This window comes from Malania oleifera, chromosome 9 (genome assembly GCF_029873635.1).
Source record: "Malania oleifera isolate guangnan ecotype guangnan chromosome 9, ASM2987363v1, whole genome shotgun sequence".
Taxonomy (NCBI): Eukaryota; Viridiplantae; Streptophyta; class Magnoliopsida; order Santalales; family Ximeniaceae; genus Malania; species Malania oleifera.
Window position 1 is genome coordinate 26,823,706 of NC_080425.1, and position 16,411 is coordinate 26,840,116.

A 16,411-nucleotide genomic window follows, 5' to 3' on the forward strand; every position below is an offset into this window, starting at 1 on the left:
AACTTAATCTTCCTTACTAAGAAGTGTCTCACCCCAATATACAAATCATCTTTTTCAGGATACACCAAGAATCGTGCATGGCAGATAGAGCGGCTAAGTTAGAAGTATAGTATATGTACGTGGGGTGTATGGTTTGAGTTGTTTTTGTTTGTACTGTTTTAATCGGTTGTAATATGGATAATTGAAAACTATTGTGTATAAAGGTATTTTAGAACTCTGGTAATGGATTTTGGAGAATGTTTTATTTACTTCTACTGCAATTATATAATGATTATGGTATTAGGTACACAAAAGTAACTAAAGTTGCACCTCGAGTCCACGTGGTGGGTCGGGGTGTTACAGGTGGTATTAGAACCTAGGTTTGCTAGGTCTTGCAAACTCAAATGATTAATTATTACCATAGTATAGGTTTAGATAGGATAAGAGTGGGTAGGTTAAGTGAGTCTTGGTCTGGAAGCTTAGAGACGGTGATCTTTCGACTGTCTTTTGTGTTTTTCCTAGAATGACAATTTGAGGAAAACCATGGTAAATCCATCGATGGTTTCGTTTTTGGGTTGAGAGACTGGAACTTGGAAATTTAAGTGGGAACGTTAGGTTGGTTGAGTATGTGCGTAGTGTCGCTGTTATGGTTAGAGGCCGATACCTTGACGGTTTTGTAGCAGAATTGTATAAATGATTCCTTTAACTACAAACTCAAATGTTATATTATTTCATCATTCCATACTTGCATCAACTATGATAAATGTGGAATTTCTAAGATAGTTTCCATCCTATCTTTAGGATGGATTCCAAGGGAAAGGACATCATAGTTAGAGGGGATAATCTTGTGGATACCTCTAATGAGGATGATGTCAATGGCTTGAAAGTGCTACAGAGTATAGCACGACAAATTGGGAAGGAGGATCAGAGAGACTCTAGAGAGAATAATCAACTACTGGTTGGTCGGGGCTGCACTTTTAAGAAGTTTACCCAAGTGAATCCATCAGCCTTTGCAAGAGGAGCGAATTCGGTCACAGCTGAAGATTGGGTTTAGGAGATTGAGGAACTAATAGGTGTGCTGGAGTGTACGAAAGAGCATTGTATCCCAACTATCGATTGCACAGTTTCCATTTTCAATTTCTTTGTACTTAGCACGCCACCACAGTTTGGCATCACCAACCAAATTACATGGTCGCAATATCCACCTTTGCCTATTCTGAGGTCATCCTCACAATGCGAAAGTGCTGCTTTACATCAAACAAGAAGTTCTCTAACTCCTTGGCATCCTAGATACCCCCATACGTCTTAGGCTCTAGTACCTTGGTCTTTCTAACTTCCAGAGTGTTGGAGTTCCCCATAACAAGAACCATCAGATTCACCTTTACATCCAGATCAGCCATCTGCGACTGCAAAGTTTCAACTATGTGGCGAAAGTCCTCTAACATGTTGTCTATCAAACATTTTTTATGTTTTTGTGATCCCATCACTTCACCAACAAATTCTCTCATCTAGGCCACCTCCGCGGTAACAGTATTGGTTGTTGCCTCAACCTGCGCTTCTAGCACACTGATCCTTTCAGCATTGTTTGGTGCAATGGTCACTTACCCAAGCTTTCCAAATCCCACAAAGAAGGCAATCGAATTCATGTAGAAACTCAACCTTGGGCTCTAATACCAAGTGTCTTGGTCCGACTATTTTCACACCCATGTGAAGGGTCATACGGCGCTAGCTAAAACACTCTTACCTAACTAGCCAGCCTATTGTTTACCAACATTCATCCACGAAACACTTTCATTAACATTCATTCAAATAGCAACAGAAACAGTAATCAATTCATGAAAGTCGTGGCAAGCAAGCAGTAAACATTGAAGCAAATGTAATTCATTAACGACACCTCCGTTGACATTGTGTGCTTAGCGAGGGAGGCAAGTAGGCTAAACATGTTGACAAAAACTAGTGAGTTTTATAATGACTGATGAACACTCACCCTCCCCTAAAGAGCTTTTTAGGTCATTCCCACTCTAGTACTAAGAAACATCAAAGTGACTGAAGAGTCATACTGTCTTATTTGGCGTATAAAGACACTAGTAGCAGAAAATAACCCTACACTAGCATTTATATAATGGAAACCCTTCCCAAGAACACGAGATAAGCGGTCACAAGCAAGCATAATGCCCTAAACAAGCTTAGCTCGTGAAATTCTGCCCCATTTATGCGGTCGACATCCTCGTAGACTTTGGTTGTAGGTACACTTCAAGTTTGTCCATGAACAGATGAATATCTTTCGCAAAAATCCAGCTAATTTCTTTGTTATCAAGGCATTTCCACTTCACTAGGAACTTCTTCTGCTTCTTCCTTGAGGATATGAACTTTCTGTCTGTAATGATCTCTTCAACTTCACGTCTTTCAGGTTGCACTGTCTTCAATTCTACTCTATCGAACTAACTTCTGCTCGGGTCATTGGTGTTGGCGTTGAATGGCTTAAGGCAACTGACATGAAACTGTGGTCTTCTCCTCTGATCTGCCCACTTCTTCATCTATTTAAAAGCTTTCTACAGATAGGCTTGGGCAAACTTTGCATTCTGTCTCCATTCTCTGGTGAAGATGTACGCCCTGGGACTCTTTTGTCTGTACGGCTCACCCACTGTGTGAGGTAATAGTAGCTACTCACTTGTAACAAGCTCAAAAGGGCTCTTGTTGGTTATTGAGCTCCTTTGGGCATTGCCATAGAATGGAGCCACATCAAGTAGTTGCACGCCAATCTTCTGGTTGTCGTTGAAAAAATGAAGCAAGTACTCCTCTAGCAGCTCTCTAAATCTCTTCATCTGTCCGTTTGTCTGTCGGTGATAACTCAAAGAGATGTCATGATGTGACCTGAATATCTTGAAAAATTCTGTCAAGAAGTTGTCAGTGAACAGTAAATCTCAGTCACAAACAATAACTTGGGGAAACCCCAATATCTCACAATAGTCACAAGAAACAATTGTGTGGTCTCCTCTGCCGAACAATACTTTGGTGTGGCCATGAAAGTACCATACTTCTTTCGCTCCCACTTATCTTGTTGGCAAGTGAGACAAGTTTTGGTATAATCAACCACATCATCCCATGTGTGCGGCTAATAAGACCTCCCCAGTAGTCTTCTCATTGGAGTCATTCTTCACGAATACCCCTCAATGAACTTCCTACAATATCTAGCAAGGCCAAGAAAGGAATGTAACTCCTTCACTGTCGTGGGGATCTTCCATTTTTGAATCATCCTTACGTTCTCCATACCCCTTCGGATATGACCTTGTTCAACCACTTGACCAAGGAATTTGTTGCTCCACTGAGCGAAGGAGCACTTCTCTTTCTTCACATCCAGACTGTTTCCCCTCAACCTGTCGAACACCTTCTGAAGATGCTCTTCATGTTTCCTCTTAAACAACACCAATGCTCCCAAAAGTGCTTTGGAAGGAAGAATACATCCCGCTTCCAATTCATCAAGTTGTTTCTCCAACTCTAATATCTCTCGAGGCGCCATCTGACATGGCCCTTTAGTAGGTGGTTTCACTCCTGATAACAACTTGATCTTATGCTCCACAGTTTGTCGTGAAGGCAAATTGTGAGGCAACTTATTCAGCAACACCTCCTCGTACTCATCCAACACCGCTTGGATGGTCGTAGGATCCAACTCTTGGCCTACTTCTTTGTCTACTACCATCATGGCTAGACGTGTCTGCTCACCCTGACCCAATCCCTCATTGAGTTGTATGGCTGAAAGGGACTTCCCGTAGTCTCCTTTCATTGCAACGACTTGCACCATGCACGAGTGATCTCCCATCAGACACAGGGAACCAGCTGAAGGCATCAGCACTGCCCTCGTCCCCCTTAGGAACTCCATTCCTAGAATGAATAGAAAGTCATCCAATGGCTCCGCTGTGAAATTCACATGACCTTCCCACTGTCCAACCTTTACAACCACTTGCTTGGCTACTCCCAGAGTAGGCTAGGCTATAGAGTTAACTGCTTTCATGCGTCCTGTATCCTTCTCTAAGGATAAGTTGAGTCTGTAATGACCCAAAGAATAATGGTATTTAAATATTAAGGAGAAGGGAAAATGGGAAACAATAACAGAGGGAGGCAGCAACCTTCGTCAACGACGTTGCACCGTGGGCTCGTCGATGAGGGTACGCTTCGTCAAAAAGAAGATACCGAGAGGATATTTGGGCGACTCTGAATTTCGTTGACAAGGGGGAGAGTTCGTCGATCAAGGCCATGGTATAAATAATGCAAATCTCAGATTTTTACGCAGAAAAATCAGAAAAATCCCTCTCTTTCTCTCTCTCCTCCCCATGGTTGCTCTCTCTTCTCTCTTCGATTTCGACTCCATTGTTTGTTGGATCGACGATCTGAGGCCGCCACGACGCTTTTGGGGAAGTTCTCTCCAAATCTATCAGAGTGGATCATTGGTGGGGCAGAGTTGAAATTCATCCATGAGTTGAGGTAAGACTTTTTATGCAAAATTTGGTCTTACCATAGTTGTAGGAAATATTATTCATAGAAAAATACTAAAGTTTAATTCTGAGAGTTGTTGAATTTAGGGTGTTGAACGGGGAACCCTGCGGGTGCAGGACGAGTGGAATTTTTAGGTGGTTTTCTTTCCAGTAATTAGGTAAGGGATTAAACTAAAGCAGTTATTTTTCATGTAAATTATATTATTATTATTTGTCAGCAAATTTATTTTCAGGAAGCATGTATAATATATATGAAGAGATTGGTATAATGCATGTTTGGGAAAATACTACTATTATGTTGAAAGGTATATATATTAGTATGATATGCCAGGAAATATGATTTCTAGAATGGAATATACGGTTTATTCAGCATTCTGTGGCATGGATATTATTTTACCTGAAAAGTATTATGTTATGGAAATTTTATGAATAAATATGGTTTTTACAGATTATGAGATAATGCAGTACATTATGGCTTCAAAATACATGATAAATGAATTACTTATTCAAAACGATATTTATGAAATCTTCGGTACAAGAACGTGATTGAAAGCCGACGTAAAGCCGTGTATGATATATGATTTCGACGCAAGGTCGTATGTATGATTTTGGCGCAAGGCCATATGTTTTTTCATTATTACAAAACATGCTATCAATATATTTACTTTAAACTGTATATTATCATGTATTATGTATTATTAAAACCCGGATGATAGTTCACTTCAGTTACAAGAGCACGATACCGTTGCTATACAGATCATATATCTATGTTCAAACTTGTGTTAATCGCCCCACAAGGGGGTGGGAGATGGATAGTCGATGTGACTTTCAGTGTAGAGTTGTAGACGTCCACCTGGCAGTCTGGACCAGGGTATGGTGGGCTCTTCGTACTTATCGACATTTTTTACTCGGCAGTGGTCGGCCAGCCTTTGTCGGGTCTCGCCTTCGGGCTATACAACCCGTCATGGAGGGTAATACATGACATTAACTAGCTATACATCCTGGGTAAATTTTCAGTATTATCAGCTATATCAGACATTTCATGATCAGTATGAATTATTAGAAATTATGAAAGTAAATGATTATTTCATTATGATATGATGAATGTTTACTAGCATATTAAATGTACTGTATATGTATTATAGCATTAAATATTCATGTTGTCACACAACTATATTTAGTTTATTTTCCCTTACTGAGAAGTGTCTTACCCCCGAACTTAAATAATTTTCAGGAAACCCAAAAGGACCGACGGGTCGAGGCTGTCGTTGAGTCTGTTGTACTACCCGGCTAGGAGGGTAAGTTTTGATCCAGGGACAATAGATTTGTGTTGGGAGTTCCTAGATATGTTTATATGTATTTTGTAGTTTTGGAGATTGTATATAAACATAGTGTATTGGATTATAGTTAACTCTGGTATTATGTATTTTGTGGTAATGAGTTTGATGATTACATTTACTGCTGCCTACGTTCCACTATGTATGACAAGTGTCCCCGCTACCCACGGGTTTAGGTTGACTATTTTACTTGTTATGTTTTATTATATGATTAGATAAGCAAGTCATTACAGAGTCTCCATGCTTCTATCCACTATAACGCAGGTACTTTCCCATTGATCCTCAAGTCCACAAACATTAACCCTTGCTTTTCCAATGCACTCACTAGCCACACTGGACCTACCCTCGGGGCATCATCCTCCTCCTCCTTGCTTTCCACCACTTTTCCTAAAGTGGAAGCTTGTAAGGCATTGAGTAATCCCTTGTGTTGACACTCACTCACTTTATGAGATCCACCACACAAGTAGCATGAAATTTTACTCTTCCCCTTTCCATTGGGTGTGTTGAACCCTTGAGATGACGATACTTTATTTGAAATTGATGATTTAGAGTCGGCTCCCCCACTCTTGGGTTTGCCTTTCTTGAAAGACTTTCCACTGTTTCCCTCTCCGCCAAATTTTTTGTGTAAGAACCCGAACCGTGATATAGGGAATTAATTAATTAAAAGAGGGGTAAATTGGTAATTAAGCAAGCTTCGTCGACGAAGCCAGAGTTCGTCGACGAAGTCTTTGTAGTTCTTGGCGATGAAGTGCAGAGTCTCATCGACGAGGAGTGGTCAGGTCAAAGGGTTAGAAATAGATATTGTCATTACTTCTCAGCTAAGAAAACTCAAATTCTCTCTCAATCTCTCTAGAAACTCTGCCTACTCTCTATCTCTCTAGATTTCTTCACTGTATGTAGCGTGAATCGTAGATCCAACGTTACCACGAGGATCAGGAAAGGATTCTCTACAAGTTCTGCGAATTGGATTTTCATTTCGGGCATTCTTGGGTTTTGGCCCAAAATAGAGGTAAGGCTTGGTTTTCAGTTCTGATTCAGTAGTCTTGTAGGTAACAGAGTTGTGAGCGAGTTTTGTACTGTGGGTTGTAGGTTTTGGAACTCGGTTCGCAGTTTAGAGGCCTTAGAGTTTGGGATTTGTCATTCGGGAAAAGGTAAAGGAATTCAGTTTATTTCGGTTATTTTTTAAATCAAACTTGGTAGAACTGTGGTTCACGGTCCTATGTGTGTTTTGGTTACTCATTTGGAGAAATTTAACGGGTAAAACTGTGGATTTTTCATGTAACAGTTTTTGGAAAAAAAGGGGGTACTGGGCTGCAATCCCTAATTTTGTTGGAAAACCTTTGGTACTGTGTTATGTATTGTGTTAGGGATGGTCATGCATTGACTTTATTAAACTGTATACGCTTGGAAAATCATGATTTATAGATTACCAAATGGGTGTGGTTTGTTTGGTTATGTGAGCATGCCTAGTTGTGTTTTGATGAAATGCAATAGGAACTGGGTTCCAAGTTGTTCCAGGTACTGAAAGAGTGTCTGACTCTATATACGAGGGGGTGTGTTTATCGCCTGCCATATTTGGCAAGAGTGTCTGACTCTATCTCAGAGGGCGTGAGCCTTACCGGCTGATCATCGAAGATGTGGATCCACTAGTTTGTATCGGTACGATGCCATGAGAGCCGGGGTTCGCCATGTGCCGAGGACACCGTGTATCGCGGGTCAGCTTTAGGCTGAAGGGTGTGACGACACTGGGTTACTTGATCATGTGTGTGTGCGTGTATGCACTGTTTTGAAACTGTTTTGTGAAAGTATTGTATTTGCATTTAACTGTGCATGTTTTGCTATCATAATAACACTCAAATGACACACACCGATATAACATGTATCTGCCTTACTGAGAGGTGTCTCACCCCTGTTGTACGTACATATTTTTCAGGTCCTTCGGGTAACCGGAGCTAGCTACCTGGTGTAGGAGCCTAGTGTTGGTGTACTACGGGAAGTACCTAGGTAAGTCCTAAGCTTATGTTGGGTGGTCTTTTGGGGGTTTTGACTGCCACTCGGTTTTGAGTTATATTTTGTGGAGTTAGACTCCTTTGTATAGACTCTGGTATAGTCCTGTACATGTATAGAAAGACTTATCTTTCGCTGTGTTTCCATGGTATATGTGAATATGTATAGGGTACCTGGGAACCCCACGGGGACAGACCCTCATTCATTGTAGCCAGCTTATCGTTTACCAATATTCATCCATGAAACACTTCCATTAACATTCATTCAAATAGCAACAGAAACAGTAATCAATTCATGAAAGTCGTGGCAAGCAAGCAGTAAACATTGAAGTAAACATAATTCATTAACAACACCTCCGTTGACATTGTGTGCTTAGCGAGGGAGGCAAGTAGGCTAAACACGTTGACAAAAACTAGTGAGTTTTACAATGACTGATGAACACTCATCCTCCCCTAAAGAGCTTTCTAGGCTATTCTCACTCTAGCACTAGGAAACATCAAAGTGACCGAGGAGTCATACTGTCTTATTTGGCATATAAAGACACTACTAGCAGAAAATAACCCTAAACTAGTATTTACATGATGGAAACTCATCCCAAGCACACGAGATAAGAGGTCACAGGCAAGCATAATGTCCTGAACAAGCTTAGCTTGTGACACCCAGGCACGAGTGTACTCACTAACGCAAGGAGATGCGAAAAATTCCGACGATGTGGTGACATGTAAGATTTCCATTATGTCAAATAGTGCTATTGGGTTATTTGATTCAGGTGTGACGCCTTCATTTGTGTCTTAGTGATGTATTAAATTGTGCGGGGTGGAATAGTGAGAGGTAACTATCAAAGAACTATAGTTATTTAAATCCAAAAGAATGATTACCTCTAACTTTTGGTTGACCAAAATTCTTTTGGTCAACTATCAAAAATACTTTCAAGCACAGGTGTACTCATTGACGCAGGGAGATGCAGAGAATCCCGACGATGTGGTGACAGGTAAGATTTCCATTATGTCAAATAGTGTTATTGTGTTTTTTGATTTAAGGTGCGACGCACTCATTTTGTAATATCTATTGAAATAGTGAGAGCTCATGTTTTCACTTGTGAGGTGAGCGTTACTAACGTTGATCGAATCACTAAAAATATTGTGTTTGTGATTGCATGTGTACTTACTTGATTTGGTGATTATTTTTTTTTACTTATGCACATTTCCTTTGATTGATTATTTTTTAGTTATTAAATGACAAAATTTTTAACAATCCAATATAGCCTACCACTTAGGTGCTTATTAATTAACCAGACAAACAATGAGTCCATGAATTTTATTATTTCTCTCAAGTTTTTGCAATATAAATTTACCCCTTTTTTGTGTTTCGGAGTATAAATTTAAATTCATGTAGATTTGAACAAAATATTGTATAAAATTATATTAAGTTTCTCCTATATTTATACAGATTCAAATTTCAAATTCCATGTACCTCAACACCATCTTTGAGTAAATACGTCACATTTTTTAAAAATAATTATTAAAATTTCAATTTCTTTTGTGAAAAATTCAATAAAAGCTGGTAAGATAAAAAGTTAATTGCGATTTAATTTTTAATTTCAATGAAAATGTTAACGTTCATAAAAATTTAAGACTATGAATATATGGTCTGATAATTTGATGCAATGTGTGTGGGTTGCGTTGCTGCACGTGCATCCTAAACTTTTGACAAAAAGTGAAGCTTGTTGCTCATGCGCCCGTTGAAAAGCGATGTTCGTATGTACGACCATGCTAAGCATGTGTTAGGTCACGCGATGCATGCTTGACTACTACACTACTGGACAAAACACCCTCATAATAATACTATGACATTTTCGTTTCTTTTTTTAAATTACATAGGAACTCCAGCTTTTTCAACAAGCCCTACAGATCTCCCGATGCGGCACCAAACCTACAGATCAGCGTCCTCCCCCTAGGTCTCATTAATCAGGTAAAGTCCGAAATGCAGACACGGCTTCCGTACATCAGTTGAACGTTCAGCCAATCCGACTCCTGAGACACATCTCCGTTACCATCCAAATGGACCCATTTTGTTTTAAAAATTATCGGTGTTGAAATCTCCTTTACATTTTTTAATGATATGAGTAGTCACATTGATACTTAAATAAAACCAATTATCTGTGGGTGGCCACAATGATGGGGAGAATTTTTCTCATTTAATTATTATTTTTCCTTTTTCTTGGAATATATTACATATTATATTAATCAGAGTTAGAAATAATTTATTAGTAAAAAATTTGACACTCTGCAATTTCCTACATAGGGTAAGAGTTAACTTCATTTTTCTCATTTTGTCACATGCAACAATTTTATTTTATTTTTTTTTTCTTTGGGGGTAACGACATGTACACTAACATATCGGTAAATTGAAGTCTCCAACAAATCCTACAAAAATGGATACATTTTTATCGAACTGATTTCACAAAGAAGGATACATTTTATTAAAGTGATTTTGAGCTTGTAAGGGTTAAATTGTTAAGAGATCTTGTAAGTAAATAGTTAATGAGTTAGTATATGGCATGACTAACAAGACATACTGATTTTCTAAATGCCTTATGTACCAAATTAATGTAAACATAAATCAATCTTTATGGCTCACCTTAATCTATTACTACTTCCTTACTTTTGGATTTTCCTTCATAAGCACTGTTTGATGGAAGATTTCAGGATACGAACATTTTCTTCACATTTTTCTTTGATTGAAAGTTAAATTTATTTCATACACCTAGTTATTATCATCAACTTTTCTAAGAATTATACCAACCATTGTATTGGGAATATAAATTTTGAACCTTAAATTTAAATTTAGGTAAATTTAGATAAAAGTCAATAAGAGTTTTAATTTTTTGGGCGGTCTCATTTTGTACAAATTGTTTCTCTTAATTTGCATTTGACCAAATAATTTTTAAACAAAATCTAAAGTCGTCTTCATAGAAGCGCTCCCTAATTTTATTTTATTTTTTTGTTATGATTGAATGCATATTGAAGAATAAAATTGATTCAAAAAGGTTAAATGCTTTTGACTTGATGTTTATTGTTAGAAAGTGTTTTTCCTTCAAATTATTCTTTTTGTTTGGTCCTTTCATCGAGGAAAATATTTTTCATTGATTATTTTCATCGAGGAAAATTTTTATGCAAGTATTTCTATCAAGTTTATGATGGGATCCTTAAATATAGACGTTACCATTGTGATAAACTTTGGTGATGCCAAAGCAACCAAAGTAAGATCAAACTTATTTTGTCAAAACCCATTACATATTAAAAAGGACTCTAGTCTTGAGCTAATGAGCTAAATATAATATCAAAACTTTATTATCTTAAGTTGATCCTATAAGACCGATAATACAATAATGATCTCCAATGCTAGGCTGAAGACTATGATAAGCTAAACTCGTCAAATAACAAGATAAACTTCGTAGATCCTAGGGTTGCAAAAGAGTCTAATCGAGTTGATCTATGGTAAGGTCAGGCTCGACTCGAGTTTAAAGTTTTTTGTTCGATTTTGACTCATTTAACATAAATATAACTTGAAAATCAGCTCAAGTTTGACTCAACTAAAGGTCATTTCACATATAAATAAACTTGAACTTGAGTTTAAACTTGACTCGATTGAAATTCGTTTCAAACTAATAAACAAACCAAGCCACTAAACTAATTAAATTAATTAATAATTAATAAATATAATTTGAGAAAAATATATTTTAAAATAAAAAAATTTAAAATCAAATATTTAATGTGACTAAAATATTGTGTTTATTCATGAACTTAATATCGTGTTAGTTAACAAGTTACTAAAAAATTAGTAAATGAATTGATAAAAAAGCAAGCTCATGAGTTGTTAAACAAGTTGGCTGGCGAGCTATTAAATGAGTCAGCTTATGAGCCTAACAAGTATGAACCAATTCAACTTCAACTTGTTTAGTTGAGTTCAAAACTTTGAGCTTGAATTCGGCTCATTTAGCTTAATGGACGAGTTTGAGCAAACCAATCGAGTAGTTCACGAATGACTCGACTCATTTACAACCCTCGTAGAGCCTAATAAGAGTTAAGAGGTTATCATTTGATTAAATCTTAAATCTTAAACCTAAGGATTAAAGAGGCCAGTATGGAGACCCACTCAGCTCCTACTCATGACCAAAAGACAAAAAGGAATTTAAGGACTTGCAGTTTCACAGTGAACCTAATTCCGAAACCAATCTCCATCCTTGCATGTGGAAGTAGGGGGGAACTGTGGAGTAATTTGGGTCTGATGAATCCAGTTCATTCAAAGGCGATTGGATATGAATCCTATACATGATGTCTGGAATTCGCATTTGCAAAATAAACTCCAAACGTGGATTTGGTCCTTGGGTGTTTTAGATTGGGTTAGTAAAGTCATATACCAAAGATCAGCATGTGTAAATGTATAAAGTATGAACATGGCTGAAGCATGAATCATTGAGACTAGCCAAAGCTTCCCCAAATCAGATTCACAAACATGGTTGTTGGATTAAAACCAGCAAAATCAAAATGCTAAACAATGTCAAAAACATAAGAAGAAACACATTTTCACCTTCGCTAAGTAATCAATTATATTTTTCATATTATTCTGCTCTATTCTTGAGAATAGAAATTTCACAAACCAAACGTTGATCAAAATTGTGAACAATTGCAAAGAAAAGAGATCGACCATGAACAAGATCATAGATATAACAGTAAATGAACCTTTCATAACTTCATATCTCCGATTTTTACAGTTTTAGGTGCCCCCCACCCCATACTCATAAGAAAGTATTATGAACCAATTTAAAATGTCATCCATGTACAGAACTACAAAACCTTGAAAAACAAAAAGATGCATATTCCTTTCACTTCAGTCCGGTCACAAGACCAAAAATGTATGCCCCTCCTGCAAATTTACAAGGCAAAGGGACTGAAGGGATGGTAAAAAATGGGGGTGGTGGACATGGTGGCATTCTCCAAGAGCACACTAGGGGCCACAGTGTCCTCCACAATAACAGGGTTAACCTGCACTATTTTCTCTGGAACAATCTTGTCCCCATCAACCTTTGCAAGCACCTCAAAATGGTTCCTTACTCTTTCTGGCTTTGTCCTCCACGATGGAAAGCCTTGCAGGTCACCTTCTTTCAATTTCTTCTCCACCACAAACTCTATCTTTATGAATGTTTGAGCAGATACATCCGCCTTTAACAATCTGAAGGAACCTTTCTTTTGAGCCTTGGGGCCAAGAACCGAGGAAAGAAGTGCCTCAAAACCTAGCAAGTTAGGGTTTGAGCCATTGATCGAAGCAAAAGGCCACATTGATGTGAAGTGAGCAGGCGTCAACATGCTTATGGCTTCTTCTTGAAGATGAATGGTAGAGAGTGCATCCACAACTTTGGGAGGTTTTGATGGCGACGATAGTTCCACTAGGCCTGGTGCAAGGCGCTTCAACTTGAGCTTGTTGCTAGAAGAAGGCGACGACGAGGAAGGGGATGTGAGGGAGGTAGGCCCAACAATGCGGAGGGAGAGGAGAGGAGCCCCCTGAGTGTGGGAAGCATGGCGGAGTTGTTCGGCCAGGGTAAGGAGACCAGAGGCAAAACCACTGTGACTTCTGTTTAAAGGGAGCTGCAGATCAAGGGGCTGGCGCAGGTTGACTGATCTGGCACCCTTAACCGTTACGACCGCCCCATCAGCTAATATCACTTTCTTCAAGACACCAGCATCCACATCATGCTGTAGTATTAAGGCAACACCAAAATCAGTCATCAATTGTAGATAATTAACCAACAAGATTAAATGAAACTAAGTCCCGAGCATTTATATTTTGCATTTATTGGGTTAAGAGAAAAGTTGCAAGGTGAATCAAATTGGAGGACACTTTGATTAGTTCGTCATAGAGGTTCCTAGTTATGATATGTTCAAACTCATGTAGTGTGCGAAAATGTGAATCAATGGGATCCTTCGTAAACATATAAAGCCCCCAGAATATACAAGATCACCGGGCATATGAGATTCCTCTTATCATCTCAATTAAATTTGACAAAAGCAATTCAATTTGTTCTTTCCACGATCATCCTACATAGAAATTGGGGAACTAAAAAGGGTTGAATTACAGTTTAAGCACTCTTCTAACCTAATTATACAAATGGTCCAATGGGAGCAAGGGTCCGAGTAGAGACCAAAGATCTTGAGCGACTATCCAGCAGAACAACTCGAAAGATAAAAGAAGAATCATTAATTTTTTCATGCTCATTCCAAGTTCAAAGTACCATTTGTACAAATACGATGATAAATTCAAAATCTGAAGTTGTAGAACACAAATAGATCATGCCCAATTATCAGATACTATACATGATAACAACTGCCCACACATTAAGATATACTATTCCTATCACTCAAATAGTTATATTCCCAAATCTGCCGTCTTGATGCCAATTAAATGGAAGATTGGTCTTGAAAAAAAAATTCTTGTAAATAAAATTTTCAGGGATTTTTTTTTTTTTTTTTTCCAACGACTATTTCTATGCAACTTCCCAAAAAAATGGAACAAGAATTACATTTCAGAGTCCAGAGCAACCCATCAAAATTAGCATCGCACATGTTGTCCAATGTACGCAGATTATCAGAAAACCGGATAAAAGCTCAAAAGCAAAATAAATCAAGAGAGATAAGATAACGCACTGGCAATGATAGTCGCATATCCTTGGCATCCCGAATCCAAAGCTCCATAGGGCCAGCCAACTGAAACGGCGCCAAAACCGGCAAACCATTTTCTGCTTTTCGCTCAACCAATCCATCCTCTTCATCTGAAGTCAAAGAATCCTCAACCTGAAAAATCGGCAAATCTACATATTCCCATCGGTTCACATCCTCCAACAGCTTCAATGGAAGAACCTTATTGTCGATCTCTACGTCGAACTCATACGCAACCGAATGCCCCACAAGAGCGTCTCTGATATCAAACCCAGAGATCTTGATATCGTCCGTTTCTAACCCTAACCCTTTGACTATAGCTTCTTTCAAATCCTGAAAATTAAAAAAATAAAAATAAAAAAGAACAATAACAACACTAATAATTAGTGATCGCGCTTTCAACATGACAGCTCCGGCGCAATACTGGTTCGGCTGCCGAGAAATTCAGGGGAAAAAGAAACAGTAAAAAATCACGATCCGTTTGTTCCGGCGCAAAATGTTTTCCGGGGAAAGTTGTCCCGGGAAAAAATAAGACCAAACTTAAAGAAATTTTTTTTTTCTTTTCAAAAACAGATAAGACTTCCTCAAGCTTCACAACAAAGCACGAATAACGATGGACACAGCCTTTAAAAAATCTGGAAATTATTTCACGGATAACTTTCCACCAAAGCCAACAGACCATTTATTCGTTCTGGCGACTTCGATATATATATTTGCATATGGTCCTATATATCTTTATTTTATTTTTCGTTTCTTACTGAGAAAGCAGAAAGGTAAACTAAGATTAAAAACTTACAGAAATCGCTTTAGGGTACGGAGGATTGAGATCTGGGCTGGAGATCAGGGCCCTGGACATGCCAAAAAACGCCAAGAAAACAAGAGCTGCCGTGAATAGGTGGAGCGATGGGAAGGCCATACTTGGTCGGAGGAGAAATGATGAAGAGACAAATTTTTCTGGGTGGAAAACTGGATTTTTTCTCGAGAAAAAACTTGGGGACGGGGTGGGAAAAATCAAGAGTTCTAATGGATATTTTGATTTTGATTGGGAAGTCGAGGAATGAGGGGTTTAAATATGGAATGTAAATAAAGCCAGGAGAGAAGGAAGTTGCGAGGTGGAGGGGGGGGGGGAGAGAGAGAGTTCTAGATTTGTGGCGGAGGTTCGGAGTTGCTGACGTGGAACAGAACGTACCAATGGGATTGTAGGAAGTGATGCGCAGGGCGAAGATGATTCGCGCGGATGTGGTGGAGGACTGGTGACGTGGAAAAAAAACGACATCGTTTTGAGAGCGAAAAGAACGCGGGAGATTTAAAGAGGGGAATTAAGAAAAAAAAAAAAAAAACGTGAGCAACCTAAAACAAGAAAAATATGCCGTCGCCCGGGCTCGATCAGGAGACCCTCGGCGTGCTAGACTAATAACCAACCCGCGAAAATAGAACGTCACATGGTTCTTATTATATTTTAACGTTTTAAAAGGGACAAGCGTAGAACTTGACAAGATTTATCAAGTTAAAAAGTTTAAAAAGTGACAAACATAAATCATGATAAGATTTTTTAAAAAATAGATTCAAGTTAATTCTTTAAAATTAGGACTTGTTTTTGAACGTATTAATTAGTCAATAAGTAACAGTAGATTTTGATATTTTAAATCACATTTAGTTATCAAGTTTAAAATTTTTAAAAGGGATCAACATAAATCATGATAAGATTTTTCGAAAATTACAAGCAAGCTAGTTTCTAAAAATTAGAACTTATTTGTGAACGTATTAGTTAGTCAATAATTGCGAACAACATGTGTTTTATTTATTTTTTATATAATTTATTATTTTATTATTTCATATGTTCTAATTTTAAACACATGTTTTATTACACTATGAATCA

General features: G+C 38.1%; 1 protein-coding gene across 1 annotated transcript; it reads right to left on the bottom strand.

Moving 5' to 3' along the window:
• Positions 1–12,540: 12,540 nt before the first annotated feature.
• Positions 12,541–15,639, bottom strand: LOC131163981 (protein TUNICAMYCIN INDUCED 1). The gene is made up of 3 exons (XM_058120849.1): positions 15,329–15,639; positions 14,521–14,865; positions 12,541–13,572 (listed from the first exon to the last, which is right to left on the bottom strand). Exons 1-3 carry the CDS (start codon positions 15,446–15,448, stop codon positions 12,754–12,756), a joined length of 1,284 nt encoding a protein of 427 aa, XP_057976832.1. The 5' UTR covers positions 15,449–15,639; the 3' UTR covers positions 12,541–12,753.
• Between the last annotated feature and the right edge of the window lie 772 nt (positions 15,640–16,411).

Excerpts from the sequence above, each read along its gene's own strand:
- LOC131163981 (XM_058120849.1), bottom strand. The coding sequence starts at position 15,448 with ATGGCCTTCCCATCGCTCCACCTATTCACGGCAGCTCTTGTTTTCTTG. Across the intron at positions 14,866-15,328 it reads CGTACCCTAAAGCGATTTCT|GATTTGAAAGAAGCTATAGT; the intron begins GTAAGTTTTTAA and ends TTTAATTTTCAG. Across the intron at positions 13,573-14,520 it reads ATATGCGACTATCATTGCCA|CATGATGTGGATGCTGGTGT; the intron begins GTGCGTTATCTT and ends TTAATACTACAG.